General features: G+C 45.8%; 1 protein-coding gene across 1 annotated transcript in view; it reads left to right on the top strand.

The window, feature by feature from the left end:
• The window catches only part of drosha (drosha ribonuclease III), a 79526-nt gene that overhangs the window by 47835 nt on the left and 5118 nt on the right, over positions 1–26573 (top strand). The window contains exons 24-31 of the mRNA XM_035142155.2: positions 4050–4094; positions 7515–7672; positions 13145–13250; positions 15025–15166; positions 18060–18142; positions 19765–19868; positions 22635–22727; positions 23709–23755. Of these exons, the coding sequence (XP_034998046.1) occupies positions 4050–4094; positions 7515–7672; positions 13145–13250; positions 15025–15166; positions 18060–18142; positions 19765–19868; positions 22635–22727; positions 23709–23755 (778 nt within the window). The remainder of the gene's footprint in view (positions 1–4049; positions 4095–7514; positions 7673–13144; positions 13251–15024; positions 15167–18059; positions 18143–19764; positions 19869–22634; positions 22728–23708; positions 23756–26573) is intronic.

Here is a 26573-nt window from a genome sequence, read left to right as displayed (position 1 = left end):
ATAGAGCCCTTTGCGATGATGGAATCCAGCTTCATTGCGCACAGAAGCCCGGAGGAGACGATAGATTCTAATTTGCTAATGACATTACTGTGGAGGGTATTAAAGCATCAGCAGAGAGGTAGGAAGCATCTCCTTCAGGGGGAGCTGCTCAATTGCTCCCAACCTGGACTCAACAGCAGTTCAATATTGCCGGGAAAAAGATGTTGATGCCACTGCGACGTCCTGAGGGAAGAGCCTCTTACGAGGAGCAATCACGATAATGATGATCTCACCAGTCGCCCATGGGCTAATCTGCTGGCTTTTATTAACACCACCTCACAAGCCTACGCACTCGAACACCAAATCTAACAAAGGTTGCCTTGACAACTGAGACGGGTCACCATGGCCCTGCGCTGGTCGGCGGTGTGGCATCGCAGCCTCTCAACCAGAACCTTTCAAACGTTTAATTTCAAACCAACAGTGAAATTGCCTCTAAATCATACGTATGATAACCGTGACTTTTTATTTCCATCTCTGGGTACACCAGTAGAGTGTGCTAGGCTTGCATGATCACACAGGTTAAAGGCTGGGTGACAGCTCCCTGCGTATGAAGGCCACCTCTCTCGTGTGAGGTGGACACAGTGACACACTCTTTGAAAAAGAACATCCACTGGACAATAATCTGTCTGATAATGTGTTTCTATTTTCTGTTGCATGAACCATGACTGCACTTTGCCACCTTTCATCCCTCCAACGACCCAATGTCCCAGTCTCTGTTGAGATCTTTGCAATATGTGCACTTTGTCCTGTGACAGCTATGGCTAATATTTACAATGTTTGAATGAGGGTGCGTACGCGCTCTCTGCTCTGTCCTTGGTTTAGTAATAGCCTGGAGAACGAGAGCATGTGCACATTCACAAGCCATTTTTTCCATTCACACGCACTCCTGCCCACACACAAGAAGAGAAAAGGGTTTGCTCTTTACCTCCACCATAAATCGCATGATGGACTTCGCCAAAATGTCCACATTAGTTTTCCCATATTTGGAAGATCACCTTCACCATTCACCGATAGAAGCCTGCGTTGCGGAGGTAGAGCTGCTTTTATGTTGGTATCGATCAGCAGCGCTTTCTCTTAATCGATTTCTCTGCTGCACTACTACATTTGATGGATTGATTGGCAGCCTGTAGCTAGAGACCAATTTGTCAGGGAGCACTGGACCTTGTCAGAGAAGAGCACCAGAGAAGAGCACCATTATGTCCCAATCATGGACGGCCAACAATCCCAGGGGTGAGTGGGGCTAGAGAGAGTATGTGTGTGGGTAGAGGGAATAAAGGTGTTGGCTATTCACGGATGACTTGTGAGCCCTGAGTTTGTGCAAGACTAAGCCTGTGTCTGGATTCCCTGGGGGGGGTTAGAGCAGCTCTGATCGAAGGGCACCTTTAAATGGAGATCATATAGGTGGTTTCGACAAGTTGCTTTTCATTTCAACTCTTATTATGAGTAGGTTGTTGACACTCGAACAAACGTGGCTGAATATGATGTTTTTCTTTCTGCTCGTACCACAAGAGCTCCGTCCTCCAAATGGCTGTGATTCAACTGCTGCACATGTTGATTTGTGCCCCCAGTAATTATACCTTCCTCGTGCTGGGAGAGCGAGAGAGAGAGAGAGAGAGTGGGGAGAACAAAAATCTGTTGTTATTCTTAAATCCCCACTCGATGCTGGCTTAATCATTGTCTGCCTTGTCTTTGGAATGGCTGTAATTGAAACATTAGCTGTTCGACTCTATATACAGCATGTGGGCGGAACACGTGCGCCCTGTGGATGGATTTTAATCATAAGCCGCAGCAAGTTGTGTGTACTTCACGTCCTCTCTCTTTGGTTTAGTCTTTGTTGTGTTTCCTTGTTCCCTGTCCTTTTCTTACTCGCTCTCTCCGTATGTGCCTGGATGTGCGACGTATGTTTCAGATGCATCACTTTCACGTGTTTTATGGCAATTTGTGCGGCTGTCGAAAAAAAAAATCCCCGTCGAAAGCGAGCGATCCATTAGTCAGTGATATTGACTTTTACTTTAAGCGATGCCATCCTCGACAGCCCGAGGAGCCGTGTTGTGTTCGCAAGCAGCCTCCGTGTTGACTTGATACCTGCTATGAACTTGGAGCTTTTCAACTCCGGTCCCAGGCTGAGACAAGCAACCAAAAGGAAGCATTTGCTCAAATGTATTGACCACTTTCATGAATTTTTCATTGGCTGCTCAAGGCAATGGGTTGCCAGCCGGGTGGGTTGTGAAGCTGAGGCGCCCATTTGATGCCGTTGACCACACACACAACTCCCCCAATAGAGGAGTGCCGCATTTGAAAGGTTTTAGTTCTTGAACCTTTTAAACACTTGAGTGATACTGTACTGTCGAGGCCCTCGCTGTGTCTATATCACTGCAGCGTCTCCACTAACAGAGACACCGGGACCAACACTACCTCTGATTGTTGTCGTCCCTGGCAACAACTTGGGAGCAAGCTCTTTCCTCTCTCTCTCTCTCTCTCTCTCTCTCTCTCTCTCTCTCTCTCTCTCTCTCTCTCCCTCTCTCTCTCCCTCTCTCTCTCTCTCTCTCTCTCTCTCTCTCTCTCTCTCTCTCTCTCTCTCTCTCTCTCTCTCTCTCTCTCTGTTGTGTTTTCTTTACAGCCCATTGTCATTCTACCATTCAGTCTCGTAGGGTTGCTCCAGAGCAGGGTTGAGGAAACGTGTTGATCTTGCACATATCTCTCTCCACGGTCCAGGAGGAGGCAAAAAGGATTCCGACACCGTCGATGTGTGTCTCCAGAGACGGCACACATCTCTCAAGCCAGACCCCCACCCCCACCTTCAAATCAAATCCACGTCCCCAACCCCGCATCACTCCCCAGTGGGGGGTCGAGACACAGACCTCTGGGTCTGAAAATGAGATGCTGACTCATTTGCTCTTATTCCGCTGCCTCCCACTGGGGCTGCTGATGGCACCTTAAAGCTCTCGGAGTGAGGAACTGAGGTTCCCCCCCACACAGAGCCATCAATGGCCCATCATCACAGGCTATTTTACTCTTATTTTGTCGACCGCATGATAAAAGAAATAAAACTTTATTTATTGAGGGTTAAATTGATTTTTAATGTTGAGAAACAGAAGCGCTGTCTCTGCTGGTCCCGTTCTCACGTAGTTCAGAAACTCCAGGGCTGCGTTGGTGGTGGTCAGACGGAAATAGGTTTGTTTGAAAACCCACATGAGCTTCCTGATTTGTTCTCATCCGTCACTGCTCTTACTTTTCACCAGCGCTGTTCCACATTCAGAGTATTTTCTGCCACTATACAATCAAGTATAATTAGACAATCTACTCTCTGGTGTGTTGGTAAGGAACGGCGATGGTTACTGAAATCGTATGAGTTTTAAAAAGCTGTTGTAAAGCTGCTCTGATCAATATTTTGACATTGCCAATTACTGTGTAATGTGAACGGTTTCTGCCACAGAATTACGCACAGATTCCTCCGTTCTCCTCGTCTCTGTGCGGTGCTTTAGTGTCTTTCAGCTCATTGCTTCAGACTTACGACGGCAGAGAGATTCACTCTCACCGCTTTCATTAAGCAGCAGCAGCAGGTGGCAAAAAAAACACACAGATAAATCCACTACTCACTCCCAACCCAGCACCAAATTGCAGACTGACAAAGTTAGCAACAAGCTGGAGGAGTATTTAACTGCTAAGGAGCCAGATATTTCCTCGAGGACTTGTTAGAAAGCAGAACGGTGCGATATTGAACGTAGAAACATGACTCAAAATGAACGCTGACGTTAATCCATATCTGCTGGGTGTTCAGTTAAACAGGAAGCTGTTTCCTGATTATTCCCATCTAGGATGTGATTATGTGTTATGGTTGTGTTTACATGTTGCTCTGCCGCCTTAATTACCATGTTTGCTTTCATGTTAATGATTTATAGAATGATATTTACCAACATAGACGATCCTAATACTCTGCAAAACGCTATAATCTCGTCCCTCTGACTCCTCATCTCTCTCTCTCTCTTCCCCACCTTCTGTCTTCACAGGATCTACGGGAGGTCTGGCTCAACTACCCACCACACCCCCTGCAGGTCAGTCGAGATATGTTTTATTATTGATGTTTACTTTGGCTAGGTGCCTTCTGTCAAAACTCACCTCACCCTCAAGACACATCTTGAACATCTCTGTTCGCCCATCTTTGAAGATTTTCCTGTGTGTGTGTGTGTGTGTGTGTGTGTGTGTGTGTGTGTGTGTGTGTGTGTGTGTGTGTGTGTGTGTGTGTGTGTGTGTGTGTGTGTGTGTGTGTGTGTGTGTGTGTTGCAAACAGAGGTGAGCATGCTGTTAGTTATTCTGCCTGAGGCTGACTGAGGGTTTTATAGCTGTCACAAGGCCCCAGTAGCCTTCCACTAGTCTCTATTGTTACGCTCCTATGTCTCGCTGCTCTCCATTTTCGACGAGACCCTAATCCGCTTTTTCGTTTTCTCCGTCGCTCTTCCTCCTCGCCGTCGCTCTTTTTCTCTTCTTCTGCAACATCATGGTTCTGCACTCGCCCTCGCTGCCTCTTCACTCGCTCTCTCTCTCTCTCTCTCTCTCTCTCTGTTCTCTCCGTTCTTTGCTCTACATGATCTGCCCAGAAACATTGAACATGTCAACAGTGTTTGTTTGAAATTAGGATTTGGAAGAAGAGATCAAAGATGCCGTAACAGGATTACAGTCCCGAATCACATGGGGCCTCCAGGGGCCGTCAGGCATCCTTCTCTCTGATGTTTTTGTGGGGAGAAAGTGTTTCTTTGTGTGTACGCAGAGACTCGTCTTTAGGCTGTTAATTCTCTTCATCTTCCTGCGTGTGTCGCTGCGTTTGTCTATGTGTATTTTTGCATATCACTGCCTGGCCCAATAAAAGGAAAACATTGTGCTTCTGCTTGGGTAAATCTCTATGTATATATATATTTGGCTTTTTCCACATCTTTGCCTCCTCACGCCTTTATTTTTTTATCCCCCGAACGCTGGAGATCAACAGAGCATCTGGATGTTTTCATCGAGCTCGTCGTCGCTCAGAATAAACTCGTGTTATCCTGCAGGCTGTTTTCTCGGCGAGTTGGACGGCGAACGCTCAAGCGGCCGGCACCGTGGTCAGGGTGGTGCCCCGGGGTCAACCCTACAACCGCTCTGTGGTGCGACGAGAAACCTCCACAGTGTGCTGCATGAGTAGTGATTAGCCACTTCAGAGCGGCGGCCTCATTACCACTCACCGCGCGTGGCTGAGGTTTCCTCTGGGTGGTCCTCTGCCTGGGGGAATGCCTGTTAAATTGTGCCAACCTCCGAGTAGCTTGATAGCATCTTGACCTTTTGCCTTGAGATGATATAAGCAGATTCACACAATGGAAAAAAACAAAAAACATCTTTCATTTATTATTTATTTATTTGTTACATAATTGATGAACACTCCTCCGAGTTTCAGGCGAGAGTCTGATGCCCACAACTGTTGCTGCGAGGTAACAAGGTGTTAGCTGCCGCTCTGCTCGCCAAGATGAGGACAACAAATCAGAGGTGAAAGAGGAGCTGCCTTAATGAGATTTGAGAGGATGGCAATGGCAGCTCGCCATGGCGTGGGTAATTATGCATGCAGCCATCTTTGGCATACACGCATACATTAGCTGTGCCACCGACGTGCCCTACAGAGCGCAGTGGTACGCTTAGTGGTCGACAGGCACGTCTTCATGTCTTTCGTGTTCGCTGGATTCGCACCAGCGCATCATCACCCGCAGCTCTCCACAATAATTTATCAGAACGTCATTTACGTTGAGTCTGGATTTCAAAATTTCTCCTTTGGTTTATCAGGGAGCTACACGAGTGTCAGGCTTTCTGGGGGCCTCAGAAGACCTCGGCTCTGATTCTGCTTTCTATCTGGACTGAGCTGAAACTGATGCTTTGAAGCCATTTCAAAAGTGTTTTTTATTTTTTTATTTCTCATAACCGCTGTTGATTTTTTTATATATTTTTTTTCCTCACTTCGTTTGAAGCCTTGCTGCCGGCCATTCCCCCCCCGAAGGATAGCCTGCGCCTGAGAGGGCCGAACTCGTCAGATGTCGTTAGTTTTGATGCATGACATTTAAACGCCTTTCGTTAATTAACAGAAGGAAAGAACGGGAGAAAGGGGAATCTCTCTTTGGACGCATTGGAAGATGGAACCATGACATTACCGGCAGCACTCCAATTAAAGCACTGAGTTTGAAAATAGATCTCTCTGCTTTGCTTACTGGCTTGACATGGGGGACTCTGAGGAAGCTGTTTACTTGTCATTTCTCAATGAACAACAAAGACGCTGGAAAAATGAAGAAAGAGCCCATCGTTTCTCAGAGAGCCTTGCCAGTAGCTTTTCTTTATTCTTGTGTGTGTGGGATACCTTTATAGTGTACAGCTAAATGGATCAAGCTAGGTCAACTGAATGTGCTGCCTTTAAAGGCCCACGTGAAGTTGTGTTTCTTTTCCTCTTTCGTTGGAGAAGACGTCTTGGTCAAGCTCACAGTTGTACCACGCAGAGACCAATTAGATGTTTCTAGCTGCCTAATTAATGCACCCATAAGGATATCTCTTGATTCAACAAACACTCAGGCCCATATTTCCTCAGCATATAATTTCTCTTTCTAATGAGCATAGGCATGAGCAAATACTGTAGTTATAGAGAGCAGCGTGTTCTCGCTGAAGCAGCCTACCTCTGAACTCACCAAGCCCTGCAGCTAATGTTTAAAGCATAATCTGCAGCCGTTTTCACAACTCAAAGAGCCATTCTTTTAAAGACTCATCAAAGTCAACGGGGTCTCAGATGTGGCAGCATGCCGCGGAAAAACCTGCGGTGCCACGGAGTCACCAGAGATAATAAGTGGCCGATTGAATCACCAGATTCAGGGAGAGGGAGGAAAAACGCGAGCTGTTCGACTTAAAACTTAATGACGAAGATGTTCCATCTGCTGCAGATCATCCGAGTTTGTTTTGAGGCGGAGTAAAAACACACACACACTCGAAACAGGCCCTCGAGCAGCACATACTGTAGAGATCCATTTCAGTTAAGGAATATATCTGTGCAGAGTGACTTCATGGAGTCTGGTTCGAGGATCCGTGAAGTGGTTGTTACTGCTCTGCAGAGAAGGGGGTAGCACACACGCAAAGACCAAAGGAATTAATAAATCACACAAAGAAATGAGATGTTTACGCCAAATTACACAAAGACAAATCAATTCCATCATTTAAATCTCTACGGCAAAGAATTATCAGACCATTTATTCATCTTGTTTATTCTCTCCATGCTTTTATAAACTATAATCGATTCCAAGTGTCCTCATCTGGGAAGCTGTTTCAAATCTTGACCCATTTATCACATTCTATGGCCAAAAGTATATGGACACCAGCGTATTGCACAATCTCATCCTACCCAATAATCCCAGTCGTTAGTGGAACCTGGTCCCATGTTGCTGATGTTTGACGTCTTCATTGTTTTCCGTCTTGTCCAGGTCCAGGAGCCTCAGACGGACAGGCAGCTAATCGAGACGTCTCCCGTCCTGCAGAAACTGACCAGCTTCGAGGACGCCATCGGAGTGCTGTTCACACACGTGCGTCTGCTGGCCAGGGCTTTCACCTTGAGGACCGTGGGCTTCAACCACCTCACCCTGTAAGTACAGTCGCAGCTTGTTTGTTTGCTAATAGAGTTGCAGCCAATAAAAATGCAAAGTGAGGCGCTAGTTGGCCAGATGCAATTTGCAGGGATGCTGCAGGAGTAGCCAGACGTTGTCCGTAGCTCCCTGAAGAGGTGATAAGGAAACGGTGCCTTATAGTTAATAATGTGATCTGAGATGCTGGGAGTTTTATCATGAGGCATTTTAAATTGTTGTTTCTGCCGCCGCCTCCTCCCACATCATCACATTTACCCCCTGCAGCCTACAGCTCCTCTTACAGTCACTTCCTGTATGAGAAGCCATGTCTTCACTGTCATGTTTAAATTACCTTGGTGGAAAAAAAGCCTCTCTCACTGTTTCTTCTGCCGTGTGTTTAATCCAAGGGCCTCACAGCTGACAGAGAGGGGGGGGCCCGGGGGACTCTGAAGTCACCGTATCTGTAGTCTGTCTGTAGCTGTGAGGCCATAACCCCACTGCCCCCTGGGAGATGGGGTTTTGATTCACTGGGTTGTCCAGGGCTGGATGTTTATATTTTCTCTTTTTTTTTCTTCCATTCATTGCAGCCACATCTCTTATTTGACAGTTTACTTTCTCCCGTTGTCAAGCTTCACCCCTTCCTGTGAAATCCTGGATTCTCACTTGTTTAGTCCCGATTTAATGGAGACGGCAGCCGTGTCCCACCGAGGATGCATCTGAAGACTGATCGCTGTCACTATTTTCCAAAAATCCAACGAATTTAATATGACGTGCATCTGCGGTCCCTCCTCCGCTGCCTCCCTTGGGTGGATGGCTAACCGCTGGGCCACCGCAGATCTGTAGTCGTTGAAGAGTAATGCAGTTGTTACTTTGCCATATTTCCACACGCCGTCTGTGCTCAGGGCGGCTTCGAGTGCTCGTGTATATTCCATTTTTTTGTGGGCGAAACGATGTAATTCTTGCGTCACGGCGGAGCAACTGCGCTGTCCGATTTTACAGGCTCTTCAAAATGTGCCCGACGAGTCATCGCACGCCGGCGACGGGGCTAATCAGCGAGCTACGCAAGGTGCTCGAGCTGCAGCAAGTACAACCGATCAAAGTAGCTAATGATGCAACAGCACAAGCGGCACAACCTGGTGACGTTAACAGGAAATCCTCCGTATACCACCAGTCGAATTGGGTCTCGCCCTCAGCCGACTACTTGTGAGTCCTTTTGAAGGATGCAGCCCCTGAATTGGGACACACTTTGCTATGTACTGTTCATAAACTGCCCCAATACACTCTGCAGGGGGAGATTTAGATTTAGTTTTGTTGCTCTGTTCCCTGCAGCATGTCACAGTGTTGCTGTGGAGCTTTAGCACTGATCCTGGAAAATGTTTCTGCTATGACATTTGTTCGATAGCCTGTAAAGTTGCAAAACTTCTGCCGAGACGACTTAGAATTGATCAGAGAGCGCTCGGCAACCTTGCTCGACGATGGCGAGTTTTATAAAAGAAGACGGCTATTTTTTATATGAACATGTTTTCACTAATGAGACTGTTCACTCCAATTTGAGGTGTTTCTGATTCTGAGAATGAGAGGATTATCTGCAATGGAAGCTTAACTCACTTCTGAGCTTTACAACACAACACAATAGTGAGTTTGACAGCTGAAGCAAATTAGTCTTGGCAGCGCACCTCTGATATCCTATTGGCAGCCTGCAGTCCGTAATTGCTTGCTTAGTTTTGCCACAAGGACATTGCCTTGTGTGTGTGTGTGTGTCTGCGGTTGTGTGTGTCTTGCACATACACACATACAGTACAGTGCTGTGTTTGCTCTAATCCATCACTTAAATGTCAAACCTCTCCTCACTCATGGTCAGTGGAATCGACCAGAGGTCCAGAGGTTCGTCTGCCACGGAGCTTTACTTTGAGGTGTTTCTTCTCAAGGTTGATGCCGATGATATTTTCTAACATGGTGGCATCACGTCCAATAGCTTAACTTCGTACTTCGAAGTTTAACCTAATTAGTTTTTTATGTATCCACATTTGTTTTGTTAATTTTCCTGAAGCAAAAACAAAGAGATCATTTTCACATTTCCAGGGTAATTGATGTTCATTAGCTCATTAGTGGCCAAAGGCAGGTTGACCCAAATAGAGCCGACTGACTTGAAGATGGAGCTTGGCAACGGTTGCCCGCGAGGACCAAAGGTGAAATAAAAGTAGGTCGCTCTGTCGTGACGGAAAGAAGAACGAGGTGGGATAACGAAAAGCAAGGTCGGACAATAAGGCGGGCAGCAAATGAGGAGACAGGAACCGGGTTGACCTTTAGCCCAACACTTTGTGCCGGAGTAGAGGACAAAGTGACCGAGAGGAGGACGGCACAAGAAGCAAGGACGGGAGTTGACCCTGCGAGAGGTGGAGAACGTCGGCCTCCTTCCGACAGCACAAACGGAGAGCTGTGGCCCCCAGGCACCGGGCTGCTGCTGCTGCTTCTCCTCTCACAGAGGAAACGCTGGGTGTTGCAAGAATTTCACCATTTGTGTAAAAGTGTCCACTTCGCTTCATGCTCAGTGTTGTTTGTGGAATCAAAGTGTGTTTCGTTATGCGGCCTTGAAAGTGGTCATTTGAAAAATATACATGCAATTAAATTCCATTAGCTGGATTTTTAGGGGGCACCGAAATGAAAATACGTAAAAAAACAACATTTCTGTGCAAATAGGAAGTTTCCCATTTTCTTTTGGTGTTGCCGCTCAGAGTTTGTTGTGGTTTCCTGTAGAAAAAGTGGATTTTAAAATTGGTAACGTGCCACTTGTAGAAATAGACGCTATCCATTATCGGGTCTATACGGGTATATCGGGTCGATCTGGTGATTCCGAGTAACTGTGGTGAAATATCTCAACTAATTTGCTGTTGGAAGAAAAGTCTGACTTTTGAGTTCCGGCGGTGGATTAAATATCGTGTCTGTAAAGATTTCATGTCATTCGCACTAAAACTTTAAATCCGAGGGAATATTTTTCCTCTTGCAGGAAAAAACTCATTTTCTGTTTTGTGCATTATTTATAAAAGAGACCCTGAGATTCCATTATAACAAAAGTACCTTTTTTGAATTCATGTTGATCTTTTGTTGTTGGCAACATTTATTCCCGGAACATCCGTTTGCGGTGGAGTTTTGCTCCTGAAATGAGACAATCACGGAGTCCGGGGTCACGGCTCCACTTGTCCTCCGCAGTTACAATTTTGTCCACAGTAGCTGCGGTTTACACTTTTGAACCTTGCACAAGCGCGCACATTTGAAACAAGGACATAATTTCCCTAAGAAGGCGAGAGGGAGAAATTGCCTCACAAAATGGAGAGCTCCCCACTTTTGGAGCGGGCGGCCCGTCGCTGCCTCTTCACAGAGGCTGTTAAAGGTATTTTAGATCAAAGTCAAAGGAGAATAAAGACCTCGGCTCCACACTTTACTTCAATTTCCCCCACCTTGCTGGAGCATTGTGCCGCTGCTGTTGAAGTGAATAAGGGATGGCTCTTTGTGCTGCTTCACACAGCGACGCATTCCTCTTTGACCCGCTCTATCTCTCCTCTTCCCCCCCTCTATCTCCTCTATTTTTTCCTTTCGTCTCTCACTGTCACTCGACTGTTCCATCTCCCGCTCTGCCTCCTATTGGACGTGAAATTAGCTCTCCCCACACCTTCTCAATCTGTTTCTACGCAGCACGAGCTCCCTGGCAAACCCCCTTCCCCCGGCTCCCGTACGGCGTATCTGCTAGATTCTGATCAAATCCGCAGCAAACCCGTTGACGTCCAGCCTGCACCTCTCTCCTCTGTCCCTCTTCTCTTGCCTTCTCTTCCTCAGCTCCTCTTCCTCAGCTCTTCACGCTCTCATGTGTTGTGGCAGATTCTTTCCATTAAGAAGCTCTGTGATTATTTTTAATGTGGGACTGTGCATCAGGCAGCGTTCCTTGACGTCCCCTTCCTCCTAATGAAGCTCAATCCTGGGTCTTTCAGCCCAGCCGTGAAGTATAAAGTAGTTATTTAAATTCGTACTTATTCTCTGTCCCTGCAAACACCTGCAGTCGCTAAATTGATTTGTCCATTTGCAGAATAGGAATTAAAAGTGTTGAAAATTGGTTATTTACGCAGCAAAAACAGCTGCTGTGCTGTGTTTTTCTTAAATGTTTTGTATTAAATATAAAATCTTTGGAATCCAAAGTGTTGGTCATGAGCAAAATATGAAATTTTGAAAATGTCACCTTGAGTGTATAATTGGTGGATATTTAAAAAAAAAAACTAAATAATAGAAAATAATCTTTTAGGCAAAGCTATTGACCAATATCTTGAGTTGGAGATTTTTTTTTTTTTTCGGCGAAAAGCTTTTGTACAAAAGTGATGATTTGGTTTAAGGGATGAGGATTAATTCGTTTTTAGTTCCGCTCTTGTTGTCTCCATCAAACTGACTGAATTGAATTGATGATGGACTGACAGCTCAGCCCCGTTGAAGACGCTCAATCTGCTCTTTCACTGAGTCTTTAACTCGAATCTCTTTGGCTCAGATCCGCCGCAGCTCATAAAAAGGTAGCGGCGCCGCGAATCGGACAATAAACTTTGACCTTTCTCTCTCTTTGATGTCGGCCGCCTCTCTCGTCTTCTGCCTCTGCATCCTTCTCCCTCTCATCTTCAAACTTTTCCTCCCCTGTGAAGAGCTGCTTTCTATAGATGGATGTGTGCTCAGCTGCTGTCTATACCTCGCTGCTTGTATGGCACTTACTTACGCCCCCCCACACTTCCTGCCTGGCACGGCACCAGCCCCCTTCTGCAATGCTAATCTATAATTCTGTTTAATTAATGACCATTACAGCAGCAGCAGTAGCGCACCACCCCCCCCTCCGCTCCTGCAGCCCTGTCTAGCTCTGTGCATGGAGCCACAGTATGCTCGCTGCCTTTCAGCGATGGCGAGAGAGGCAGGAAGCTGACGTACAGTATCACAGTCCTGCTATTAGCTTCTCTAGGAATTGTTAGAAGGTTGGAAGTTGTTCTCTAAACCCGGGTGCACGCCTCCTGCTTGTCACGGGCTTAGGAGCTCGACAGGCACTCCTGCAGGTGCACCCGAGGTTTCTTTTAAAGCGTGTATTTTTCCCATTTATATTTGAATTTGCAATCAAAGCTCGACGTTTTCTTCAAAAGGGGGCCGGTACTTGAGGCGGCCCCCGAGTTGTCACGCAGCCTGTCAGTGCAGCCGTGTCCCAGAGGCCGCCCATGAAATGTACATCAGCCGGCTTCACTGTTTCTCTTAAAAGACTAAAAGCCCGGTAGATTTGTCAGGAGAGCGCGGGTCCTTTCATGACCCACTGATGTGTGGTTGCGTAAGTGAAACCCTGCCTGTCCCCGGCTTCTACACCCATTTCCCCCTGCCCTCCTACTTCACCCCTTCTGTTTCAAGTCCTTCTGTAACCTGTGTTTTTCTTACTCATCCTTTTACCTCTTTAACTTTATCCATCCCTCCATCTTTTCCAGGGGTCACAACCAGAGGATGGAGTTCCTGGGAGACTCCATCATGCAGCTGGTGGCCACAGAGTACCTTTTCATCCACTTCCCTGATCACCATGAAGGACATTTAACGGTAAGATCCATACTTTTAAAACAATATTTGTGCCTAAACGTTGCCAAATTGGACATTAACTTTTAACAGTTCTATATATATATATATATATAACAATGTGCAAACAATGTGTCTAACAAAATCACATAATTAATAAAACCTTACCCACATCAGCGTTTCCCATCAAATTCATTCTGTCTACAACTGCAGCTACAACTATGACGTCTGACTGTATGCGTGGATGGTAACAACTTTATGGATGATAACAACAGACAAATTAGAATATTGTTTATAGTATATAATATACAAAATTCAAATTGTTTTCAATCATCTGTTAGCCACACTTTCACCGTTGAGCTTTAGGGATTTTGTTGTGGCGTCGACTGGAGTGTGGCGTAGCTGCTCGCTAACTGTGGGCTAATGTCAGGAGCTGTCAGAGCCGTGTAGCGTTTCCTCCGGAGTTAAATGTAATGTTAACAAGGCTCCTGCGGTGATGCTTATATTCGCTGTGAGGAAGGAAACTATTTCAGATTTTGATTAACAACCCTACTCCTCACAGGCTTCTTTCCCTCCCACATACGTGGACTTTTGCACAGTTTGCATCCACGCATGTGCGTTTCGTATTTCCTCTGTTTCCGTGCCTCGGCTCACTGCTTCTTAGGTTTACATGAAATTAAGTCTGGATTGTGTGCGTGGAAGCTTTTTATTTTTTTTTTATCCTTCCTCCCATCAATCTTTGAATCTCCAAGTGGCAGCCATGTACTCACCCGCGCCCCCTTTCCTCTTTTGCTCGTTTCCACAAAACAACTCCTCACTCCACACTGCGCCTCTGTGTTTACTGTACTTCCTTGTGATGGGCATTGTCATGAGACGAAATTGTTCAGTGGTTTTCAATCACACATCTTTGTCGGCAGATCTTTGCTGGAGCTGTCAAGTGTGTGAAAAATAATGTTGTGTGTGTGCGCGTGTGTGTGCGCGCGTGGCTTTTAACACAGGTACAAAGCAAATGATCACACTGTGAACATGTAAGCGTATTTTCTGACGGCGTCAAACGGCGTTACAGCTCCCTCTTTTCATTCGACCATCAGCACTTCTCCTTAGAGGAGCGCCTACTCAAGGCTGGAGGGATTGAACGGGTCTCAAACTGAATAAGAACCTCTGCAGTCAGATGCTTATTCCTGGATGTTCCTTATAGAGGGAAGCCTTGATGTTAGTTGTATAAAAGCTTCCATCAAGCGTTCGTTGAGAGCCTGAAAGCTTCAGCGCTGCCTATGCCCAAGAGCCAAGATGGAGGTACATCTGAAATGGATTTCAAATCGGGGAAAAAGTGCTCATTCAACTAGTGTGAGTGTGTGTGTGTGTGCGCTTGTGTGTGCGCTCTGATTGCGATGGCGTGTGCACTGTTAAGGAGGGCACATCACAGCAAGCCAGAGCCAGTCAGTCAGTCATCCTGCTTCCATTTGCTCTTTTACTCATCTCGCAGCTATATTTAACATGTTTGTGTTTTTCCCTTTTAGAGACGTAAATGTACCTCACCCAGTCTAACATGTTGTCATCCGCTCAGCCTCCAGTCACAATGCAATATTTAACAGAGCAACGTGCAATCTCCCTGAAACATTTACTCTGCATTACCATTCTGTCTTTGATGAATTATTCCACGTGGGGCCGTATTCCGATGTTTTTGTGTACCTCTGTGTCTTTCCGTGTAAGCGTGCATCTGTTTGAAGTGCTTCTGCGGCTACGTGTTCGCACCTTGAGTACGATTCTGACGTGTGCCGTCCTCTTTGGTCCGTAGCTGCTCCGCAGTTCGCTGGTGAACAACCGCACGCAGGCCAAAGTGGCGGAGGAGCTGGGCATGCAGGAGTTCGCCATCACCAACGACAAGACCAAGCGACCCGTGGCACTGAGGACCAAGACGCTGGCTGACTTGTTGGAATGTATGTGCACAGTTCTTTTGATTCGTTTGCAGAAATTATAAAGCGAAGAAGAAAGAGAAAAAATGATCCTTATAGACATTTATAGACTCCCTCCTCCACATTTTTCATATCTCACTCCTGAATGTGCAGTTTACAGAAGTCAACGTTAAGTGCCGTCATTGATTTCTTTGCTCTCTTTGTGTTAAATGTCAAACACTGTCACGTCGCTGCTGAAGACACGGGATGATGCTCCCTGTGTGCTCAGTGTCACAGGAGCTACTTCTTCTCTTCTTTTTATTCCATCGGCTGCAGTTGCCACGTCTAATAATCTACTGGTGGTGTCCTGCTTGCTTCTTTGGATCAGTATAAGACACTGAAAATAGGTTCAGTTAGAGCTGAGCGATGACAATATCAATAATTATCCCAGTAGGATTTTCACCAATAGCAATGGTTTTAATGTTCTTCCTCAGGTTTGTAAAACGGTTGCTGTGTTTATTCTTTACCTGTAAAGAAGAGTTTAAAACCACAACCACTCACTCAGGAGAGAAAATCTGCTTTTAATAATAATAATAATAATGAATTTGATTTGTAAAGCACTTTTCAAAACACAGTTACAAAGTGCTTTACAAGTTAAAAATAAATAATTTAATGCAAACAATAGGAAACAATTAAAAGCAGTGTGAAGATCGCACATTAGCCAAACATAAGAATAAAAAAGGCAAAGGGTAAAATAAAACATTTTAAAATTATTAAAATGTTATGTCAAATTAGAGCCAGGAATTCAAATTGTTTAGTTTTTTTCTTTTTCAGTTCTCTAAACTTGAAATAATTAATTTTTCAAATTCTAATTTATCGTAATAATTGTCGATATCAACTGTGAAAATTAAGAAATATATTTGTAAAGAAACAATCATCTGCATTGTCCTAACCCCCAAAGATATGATACAAATAAGTGTGGACAGAAACTGTGAGAAAAAGAAAATAAATAACATTTAGCAAGAAATAATATGTATTTCAATTTAGAAAAAGAAGAAGTACGTTCTAAGGACGCAGCCAAATATTAAGTCTTGTTTAATTTTCTATATTACAAACATATTGAACATGATGTATGTAATATTGGAATGAAAATAATGTGCCGCGGCAGGTGTGAAGTTTGCAGAGACACGTTCACTGTGAAGCGACTTCAGTCACTGCCTGTGCCGCCTCCAGTCTTGTTGTCAGACCCATTTGTCAGTGTCTCTGGGTGGGACGCCTGTCGGGGATTATCTGGTGGCTCTCCTGACTCCAGCTGGAGCGTCAGGTGGTGGATCTCTCTCCTCTGACGCGTGGAAAAAGAAATCCACGGCCCGGTCCCAGATACCTGCCGACTCCTTCTTTACCCTGTATGAAGTCACGCTCGTCCTGTTCTGGGTAAACGGTGACACCGAGGACATTCTTACCACGTTCCACCGTAACAAGGGAATTCATCGGTTTACGAATCAGTCAGCCCGGTCTTTGCTTTCCTGGCAAATGTGCAGATATGAGTAATAATAATTTACAAAAGAGGAACATTTAAAATATTTTACCTCATTAAGAAAAAGCTTTTCCGTTATGTACAGTATTTCTGACGATGAGAGACAATTGACAAGTTTATATATTTAAATGTCGATCTCTGTATATAAACTGGTCACAGGTCCATTACTCATATGTTACAGTGACAGAGACAAACGAGTGATATATTTCCCATTAGTAACTGGTTTCATAAACGCATATTATTCCTCTTTTACACAATGAAAACTTAGTCTCAGTAAAATCCAGGATTAGTTCGGCTTTAAAAGAAACTAAGGACAACTCTCCAATTCTCCATTTCGAATAAATAATGTCTCCTAATCCCCAAAGTGAAATAGATATAAATTAAATATATAAGTTTAGACACAATTCTTCTTTGTAGTTTATCTTTACTGCACATTACCTTTATTTAAATAAAAGGCAATCTAAGGAAAACTAAGCAGAGATTTCTAGTATCTGCTCGTCTCGGGTGATGTTAGTAGAGGAACATGAACAGAGGAGCACACATGAGCCTTACTGGGACTGAGGTCATGCATTAGAGGAGATTCATTACTGTCCACACTAGGTCAATAGAGGGCGCTAGCAGTGACAAAGATGGTAATATGAGGGAATAGTGCATACTGACAGAGAAAGTGGGAAAAGCATTAATATGTTCCAGGTCTGCATCGACAGTCAGAGTCATGCATGAATCTCTCTCTCACACACACACACTGAAGGTTAAAGGACAACACAGAGCTTCATATCATTTGCCTTTCAAATTATCCCTCAGAGTTCAGGCCAGAGCAGAGTTGGCGACACGGGGAAGGGGGACGAGGGTCAGCGCTGGAAATGAGAGCGGCGCTTCCGCATATGAGCAGCCGTGCCCCGCGGCTGCAGCAGGCCCTCGCCGGCCCCCTGAAATATTACCTATTATCCCTCTCTCGTGTCCCGCTGTCTTAGTCACGGGGATGAGTGAATGCAGCGGGCAGCTAATGGAGGAGCAAAACAAAGGGAAAGCCACGAGATGAAAATGACACCGAGCACCTACCGCTCACATTTCCAATCTTTTTTCACTTCAGTCAGATCGCCAGTTACGCTCAGTTCAGCTTCCCGTACAGTTTTATCTTGTGCTGGATGTTTCTGTGAACTCTGCGTGGCCCCATGCCGTACCAATTTCCTGTTTGATGGAAACAGACGGACGTGGACAGAGCCGTCCCTTCCCGTTGTTTACATTAACATCACATTTGGGTTTGTCCCCTGGTCTTGGTTAATGTTTTATTTGTTTCAGCAGGGGGGCAGGCAAATGTTTAGCAGAGTAGAAAAAGACGGTGCACGTCGTCAGCCATTTTTTTTATCGCTTTTCTCTCTTCTCTTTTCCTCTCTGCAGCTTTCATCGCCGCGCTCTACATAGATAAAGATCTGGAGTTCGTGCACACCTTCATGAACGTCTGCTTCTTCCCCCGACTGAAGGTGAGTCCCTATTGATAGCTATTCACCACTCGCACCTGATCAATGAGCCACTGAGCTGGACGCCTCCGAGAGAAAGAACCGGGGAGATGATGATGATGATGATGAGGAGGAGGGAGCTAATGGCTGGACCCTAATGGTGCCACCATCGACGCAGGGCCTGAAGTGGTGCTCGGCCCTTGAACGCCTCTCACACTGACGGCTCAAATAGCTATTTTAGTCATCTTTAATGGGAATCACAACAGTGTCGGGTTGTTGACGTTAGTCGTCAGGGTTTTTCCATTGATCCAAGTAGTGCTTGGGCTGTTGATGGCGTCCACTTCCAGGAGTTGGATAGATTTACTCCATGGCCAGATGTGAGCGAGGAAGGACGAGTCTTTTACTCTCGAGCGCCATTGACTCGTTCAAGTTTAAAGAGAAGAGCCTTAAATGCGTATTCCCATTAATATCGCTGCTTTGGTAAAAGACACAAACTATTACATACACTCTTATACCTAAACGTGCACGTGTTCTCGCACACACACACACACACACACACACAGGCTCATGCACGAGTATCCACATAGCGTGGACCTCTCCTTGTGAAGCTGCTGCAGTGGTCTGATATGCCATGCTAATTGCTGTCTTGGTGTGCCTCTCCAGGGAGAATCCCCAGCTCTAGAGGAGCTGAGCTTTGCGTCATGGTCGCTGCAAGAGAGCACCTAATTTCCACTTCCAAGAGAAAAGTTGTGAAACAGCCAGCATGTCTCCTTACATAGCCTTCTGGAAACCACAGCGTTGCACACTGTGCTGCTTCATCCAATTTGGATGGAAATAGAGAGGGAAAAACCAGGGACATAAACGCTCCTTTCCTTATGTTCGCAGTTTTTTCCCCGCTGCACTGTGTGATTACGCATATAGAGGGTTTGTGTCAGTGTCAATGCATCCATGCACTCGAAATTGCTTGTACTAGCGCCGGGGCTATATGCTGCGCTCCTTTTCAAAAACACCCACATTTCTCCGCCTAAGGCAAAAGGAGTGAAGATGCCCCCCAGAGTGAGGAAAAGTGGGAAGGAGAAAAAGGGAAGTAAAGCACGGAAGCAAGAGATAGAGGGGTTGTGGGGGAGGGGAGGGGGTCGGTAAAGCTGGAGTGTAGAAGAGCGCGAGCAACAGAAGCAGGAGCACTCTTTGTAGAAAATTAATAGGAGCAGACAGTTCTGGATTCAAAGTCTGCCTTTTTATGACAAGGCTGCTTCCCTGTTAATGGAAGGGCTTTTAGAAGTCCCTCTTGGATAAGAGAAATGTATCAGGGCTGCACACCTGGGAGACTCCCAGACGCTCTTTATTTCTGGCCCGGGATTGGCTTTTGTCTTAAGTAGCCTGTGATTTGTACTCAGCGTGAAGACACAGATGGAGAGCCAGTCAGAGCGAGAGCAAATAAGTGAGAGCAGAAAAAGTGGTGGGGCGGAGAGGGTCAAGGCAGGAATGAAATAAAAGCATGAGCGACCGGGGGAGATAGAGATTGTAACTGCAGCTGTTTTTTTTAATTTATTTCTGGTGTCTCTGATTCTTTGAATGAAGTCCGAGGAGTGGGGAGTGTGATTAAGTGTGTGGTGTGTTTGTGTGTGTGTGTGTGTGTGTTGCAGGAGTTCATTCTGAACCAGGACTGGAACGACCCGAAGTCTCAGCTGCAGCAGTGCTGTTTGACCCTGAGAACCGAGGGCAAGGAGCCCGACATCCCGCTGTACAAGTAAGACTCCACAAAAACCCTCCGAGCCTCCCTGACGCTCGCTGCTCTGAGCCGACCCGGCTGCTACGTCTGTGGAAGTCAAAAAACCAAAACGTTATCTGTCAGCGGTGAATCTTTCTGTGCCCTAAATTGAGGTTGAAGTACGTCTGTGCCACCGTTTGAAAGTAAAGGTGGCAAGGTGACGCCCCTTTTTTACATAATGAAATTGTGTTTTTCGTATTAATAACTGTGATATCGTAAAGTAAAAAAGAAATGACAGTTTTGGATAATCCAGTAAATTAAATACCTAACAGGCACCTTGTCACATCAATGCAAGAATAATGTAAAAATACAAAACACCTGATTATTAATTTGCATTACTCCCAAACAATGATGCTCTACAGTGGTTCCCAACTTGGTTTATCTGTGAAGTATCTTTTCATTTACTTCACCAGTGTTTAAAAAACATTTATCCACCACATTTAGCTATATTCAATTAAACTCCATTATTTACACTCAGCTATTTGAGCCATTTATTAATTAGCTAAATGTTTATACACCATTTATATCACTCTTGCATGTGTAAACTGTGAGTGTACTTGTCCCCGTCGTCGGTATATGACCCAGAACTCCACGTTGGCGATGGGTTCAGTTAAATGTCACATGTGCTCCAGTCCACGTTCAGAGAAAGGAAATGGAACAAACATTATTTACTGGACTTTTATCCTTGTTATTGGTCCCTGGACATTTTGAATAGCCGTGTAAAGGTCTCTGTTGTTGTGATAAATAAACACGGCCAAAGAGACCTATTTGACAAAAGGTCAAGGAGCAAGTGTTATTTGACAGAATGCTTTTCAGAGCTGCCAGGAGGCGCTGCGTTTGTCACCATGGAAACTGACAAACAGTATTTTCACTGATACAAAAAGAAAGGGCGGAGGGCAGGGGGGGGTGAGATCGGCTCCACGTGCAGGGGCGGCTGTAGACGGAGCAGTTTTATGTACAATGAACATTTAATCAGTCGCCTGTCTCTCGTCCACGTATTCATCTGAATGTCAGCTCCCCCTCCTCTGTTTATTATTTTGTCCATCAGCCTGACGGAGGGAGAGTTTTGACTCAGCACAAATCTGACACCACAATCAACACTTCCCTCAAACTCTGTTTCACACAAGGACGTGATCGAGGAACCAGCGGAGCTCTCAGATCACTTGAATTTCAACATTTTGGCACACGTGCAAAAACAATATAGATCCACGCTTGCACAACTATAGCCACAGATGAATTTGATGGCACACCCTTGAGTGTCGTTATTTGCTTTGTCCCCGTTCGTTGAAAATACAGAGTAGCCACCGATCTCCCCATGAGATGACCCGACCCCTGCTGGTCGATAAGCCAGAATCCTGCAGCTTTTATAGAATTTCACGCGGCAGCTGCTGGTGTCAGGTCCGTCAGGCCGTCTTAAGGGTCCGTCTGAATTTGTTTACAACACCGGGTGAGACGAGAGTGTGAGTCACACACAGAGAGAGAGAGAGAGAGTGAATGACCGAGGCAGGGAAGGACGGAGGGAGGAGGGAGTTAAAGGAGCTAATGCCCCACGTCCCCCTGCTAAAGGTTCCCTGGTGGACGCGTCTGCCCGATGACAGATCCACACCTCAACCCCAGCACCATCACTCAGCTGTACATATGGTCTGTGTATAGGACCCACCAGGGAGCCGACACATATACGCACTTTAACATTGTGCAGAGAACGGCCTGAGTCAGTGAGTAGCTGCTTTTTAGCGCGAGCTCCAGCCCCTACAGACCCTATACGCCCTCGCACACTTCCATCTGTGTGTGCAGCCTTCGACTTGATAACCCGAGAGACTCACAGATTTCTTTCTCCTACTCCTCCTGTCTCGTTTTGTGTTATCGTAGCAGCACAATAATTCTAAGTGACACGTCCTCCCTGTTGAGATTTGGCTAGAGCGTGGCACACAGGAGTCTTGTTTGCTCCGAACATGCGACGTGCCACTTCATTTGTAAGTGAGAATGGGAGCTGAATTATTGATAAAGTGTCATAAGTGACCACAATGCATTAAAAATTGACTGCGCTCCTGAAATAAGTAAATTGTCCGTGAATAATTTAGGTGACTCGCAGCTTGGGTCTGAGATGTTTATGCTAATGTTAACATTTCAAACATCTCCCAAGTTTTGTCATCTGTCTTGTACGTGTGTCCCAGCAGAAAACCGACGGTTACATCCCCCACATCTCTTTAAATGAGCTACATCTATAAGTTAAACGAGTCTTATTCTCTCATCGTCCCTCTCTTAGATTTTCCTGGTCCCCCTCAGCTCTTTTCAGTGTTTACCCTTCTAGCGCACCAAAAGCTCGCGGGTCCCTCAAAGACGAGTCATTCTTTTTTATTTCTATTCCTCCCCCAACATGTCTTTTTTTTTTGTAAACCACACACAGATCTTTGTATCTGACGGTGATGGGTGTGGGGAGTAGGGGAGGCTTTAAAAGTTGTTTATACGGCGTGTCCCTCAGATTGCTTCGTGCGCTCTGAAAGCACACTAGTGAATCAAAGCGCTATTCCCCTCGCCTCAACCTGCTGCTTGAGATGAATTATATTTGTTCTGATTGAAAACCTTTTTTCTCTTGCGCCCCCCTTTTTTAATGTTATTTCTCTGAAGAACAATGTCCCTGAGTGTCCTTGCGCCCTTTCTCTGGGGTATTATTGCTGTTTTTTTCTCTCAGCTCCGCCCTCCTCCTCCGTCTCATGCCATGTTTCTGTCTTTTTGAATTTGCAGGACCCTGCAGACAGTGGGGCCCTCGCACGCCCGCACCTACACCGTTGCCGTGTATTTCAAAGGGGAACGAATCGGCTGTGGCAAAGGCCCAAGGTGAGTAAGACAGTGCAATATAACAAGACACAACAGGACAAGGCGCTCTCCCTCTCAGTGCACCGCTAATGGGCTCGAGAATAATGGCTGCGCTTTATTGATGGTGTTTATTATAGCAATTAAGCTCTTGTTGGCCTATTCTATCGGGAGAGACATTATGCAGAATGAAAATGAATCGATTCATTATTGATCTGACGTAAATTGTGTTATGGAAATATCACTCTGTGCAGAAGAAAGAGTCTGTGATGAGGCGACACTGCACCTAGGGCTGCATTAGGGTCTACCTGGGATTGTGTGCTCAAGGCAGGACAGGTGTGTGTGTGTGTGTCTGTGTGTTAAACCTTTGGTTGTGCACACACACACACACACACATTCTCGCTTTGTTGAGCGAAGAAAGTGAATCTCCGCACGAAGGCCTTTTCAGGGCTGGGGGGTTGACGATAAAGCTGCAGCTGAGCCTGCGAGAAAGGAAACCTAAATCCATCAAACATCTCCCCCCCCCCCCTCTCTCTCTCTCTCTCCACATGTGGAAATCCCTCCGCAGCCCCCCTACTTGAAAGCGTTCTCTCCTGCTCTAAGCTAGCGATAAGTTTGTCCCTTCCATAGGATCTTTGACAGCTTACTGTTTTTGTATTTACATGACTTAAGCTCCCATCCACCTCCAGTGTGGGGCTATGATCACATAATGTATACGCAGGGACTGTGAATCCCGGGCGTAAACAGTGCCCGGCACACAGCCGCCAATAGGCTTACCTTTTTGAAATGTGTGCACGGCGTTACCTGTTATTGTTAAGCAGAGGGGCTCTTTCAACACAAATAAAAAGCACTTTTGATAATCCGCTCAATATTAGGCCTGTTTTTTTTCTGACAGAATTTCAGAAAAGGGACATTTTGAATATGCTAAAGACCTTTTCTCTCTCTCTCTCTCTCTCTCTCCCCCACTCTCTCTCTCTCTCCTTTTTAAAAATATTTCTAATCTAGCATCCAACAGGCGGAAATGGGAGCTGCGATGGATGCACTCGAGAAATGTGAGTTGTTTGGCAACACGAGCTCCTCCTCTCCAACACACACACACACACTTCCACATTTTAAGCCTTTCACACTCTTTGCCTCAGTGTTGAATATTAGCCTTGGCTGTACAGTAGGCAAGATGGCTGGCGGAGAGCTGTGGCCTGACCAGGCGGTTGGCGGCAGCATACAGGACATTAGGCTGTTTGAAGTGCGAGCCCAGAGCACAGGCATGGGGCCGAGCCAGGGCCGGAGAACCAGTAAAAACCAGGATGAGGCTAGCGAAAGCATCCTCGAACGAGTCGATCAATCCCAGAGGGAGCGCGGGAAGTTTATGTCGAGGGCCCGTGCAAAGTTTGTGTTATTTTGGTTCTTGTTGTGTTTTCAAGCCCCTTTTTGACGACCACGAGAACGAGGCTTCCCACTCCGAGCGACTCTCTCGCCGCGCTCTTCAGATTTGAAGGAGAGCGGCTGATGCGTCCCCTTTGTGCCGCTTCTTTCCTTGGCTGTTTTTCATCTTGTCATCAACCACCACTTAAGGAAAATAGATAGTGATTTTTTCGGCATTTACTTGGCATTCACTGCCAAGTAAAAATACAATTACAGAGCTCTCAGAAACACATCCGCCATGAGCCATTTCCATCATCTCCCGCTCGCCTCTTTCACCCGATGCATATGTATGTGGACGCATAATATCATACATCACATGGAGTGCGTTAAGAGTGCGCTACGTATTCCAGGGTTGTGTTTGAACCCGCCGTCCCTGTGTCCACCACATTAATCAGATGTAAGGTTTTTTCATTACTCAGCTAATTAGTCTGAAGCGAACACAAATGGCTTTGTTGGAACAGACCCGTGGAACGCTGCGAGGGCGGGAAGGTCAACCTCTGATTCCATTTGGCTCGTAAATGAGGCCTCCAGCCGCACGTGATTGATTCTGTTTGTGCACCGGAGCTTTACTTTTTATGAAACATTAGTGTTGGGGGTTGTTACTATTTAAAACTGTTTGATCTCCTTCTCCTCCTGCTCCCGACTCCCCCGTCTCCCTCACCTCCCTCCCTCCCTCGCTCCTTATCAGGGGGCGTAGTTCAGTGCACACTCTCCCTCTCCTGCACTTTCCTCCCTCCCTTAATTCCTCCCACTTCCTCTCCCCGGTGTACGCCTCTGTCACCATGATTGATAGATGCTCATTGCTAGTAAATGAACATTTCCCCCCTCATAAATTGCGGTTTCATGTGACTAGATTAGCAATTCCTTTCCAAAAGGTCAGTTAATTTAAAAATCATCTCCTAAAGTCTTCCTCCCTTTGATGCAACACACTTCCAGTTCGAGGGCTTTGTTTGACTTTGTGTTGTCACTTAATTTAAACGCCCTCAGCGCGATGTACTCTTTTCTTTCACCCTCTGCTCCAGAGTACCTGAGGTGAGTCCATTATATTAATCAAATTAATTAACTGGCTGAAAACACAAGAGAGGGCACTCGGTGCGGAAAAGATTAAAAATACTTGCGATAGAATAAGGACAAAATGTTGATTAAATGATCGACAACAATTTGATAACGATTAAATCATAGAAGTCATTTATTAGTGGTGGGGTGGGGGGGGAGTGTCACTGTTCTGTATAATTTGGAAGTTGAAGTTCATTTTGTTTTGGACGTTTACACAAAAACAATTTACAAACCTTGGCTTGAGGAACTATCTCAAGGTTGATGGTAAATAAGGAAACAGATTTAACCTTCTGTCCGTACTCTGCGTTCATTTAGTTCACGTCTTCTGAAAGCTTGAGGACAAGTTGACGTGTTGCTTGACAACGTAAAAGACGCTCGTAGATTTTTGGACAGTGACAGTAAAGTAGCATCACAGCAGCATAAATGATCCTGGAGACTCATCAGTTAATAACCTTTATTAATAAAGACTAATCAATATTTCAAATTCATGTGTTGTTGCCTTAATGTGGCTGAAAAATCCCGACCATTTAAATTTCTGATGGCGGTCGATCCGATCTCGTCCACATTCTCACTCGTTATTCAGAGGTCATGTTCTGAATGAAGTGCAGCCATTTTCAGAATTCACTTGTCAAGCCTGGATTAATGATTTCTGTGCGGGAAGTCTCCCCAGAACATTTGAAATTCTGTTCCTCGCTGTTGCAACATCGTCTCGTTCGAGATAAATAAGGGAAGGTCAGTCGACGGGGTTCAAGCGCGTCTTTGAAGTACGAGTGTCTCTCCCGACCGCGCGCTTATATAATGAGACTCGGCTCCTCCGCCGCCTGACGCATCAACGGCGGTTGGCGCTGCATTGTCTCTCCTGTGATTGTCAAGGGCCTCGCTTCATTTGTTCACATAGCAAGACTAATCAAGGACATTAGCCCCGGTGTCATGTAATTCGTCATTGATTGTCTTGTTGGCCCTCACTGCAGCGCCGGCTGCACCGCTACTCGTCTCGTACGACAGCCCCTAACTTGTGCTACTCTTGAATCGAAAAACACCTCCGCGCAACGTGTCAGGATTCATTTCCATGTTTTATTTAAGGCCTCCTGGAGCATCAGAAGCACTTTGAGCTGGACGGACCTTTTTTGTTTCTGCCGCAGAGCTTTTCCTGGCCGACAGAACCGGCGGTTCCAGCCGTGCCGGGGAGGTGAGAGACATGGCTGTGTTCAGTCAGACAGCTCAGAGCTCATTAAAGAGGCCGGGGCCCGGTATTTGGTGTGTGCTGTCTGTAGCCGATCCGCCGGTGGCTCGGCTGATTCACGTTTCATTATTTGATGGCCCACGTTTTTTGACAGTCTCCTGCCTGTATCTGTCGAGGCAGAATTAAATGTTAACCAAGGCCCAGACTGG

The sequence above is a fragment of the Hippoglossus stenolepis genome, chromosome 19, assembly GCF_022539355.2.
Source record: "Hippoglossus stenolepis isolate QCI-W04-F060 chromosome 19, HSTE1.2, whole genome shotgun sequence".
In the NCBI taxonomy this organism is placed as follows: domain Eukaryota; kingdom Metazoa; phylum Chordata; class Actinopteri; order Pleuronectiformes; family Pleuronectidae; genus Hippoglossus; species Hippoglossus stenolepis.
The sequence above is the reverse complement of the archived record's forward strand: the minus strand, read 5'-3'. Positions and strand labels throughout refer to the sequence as shown.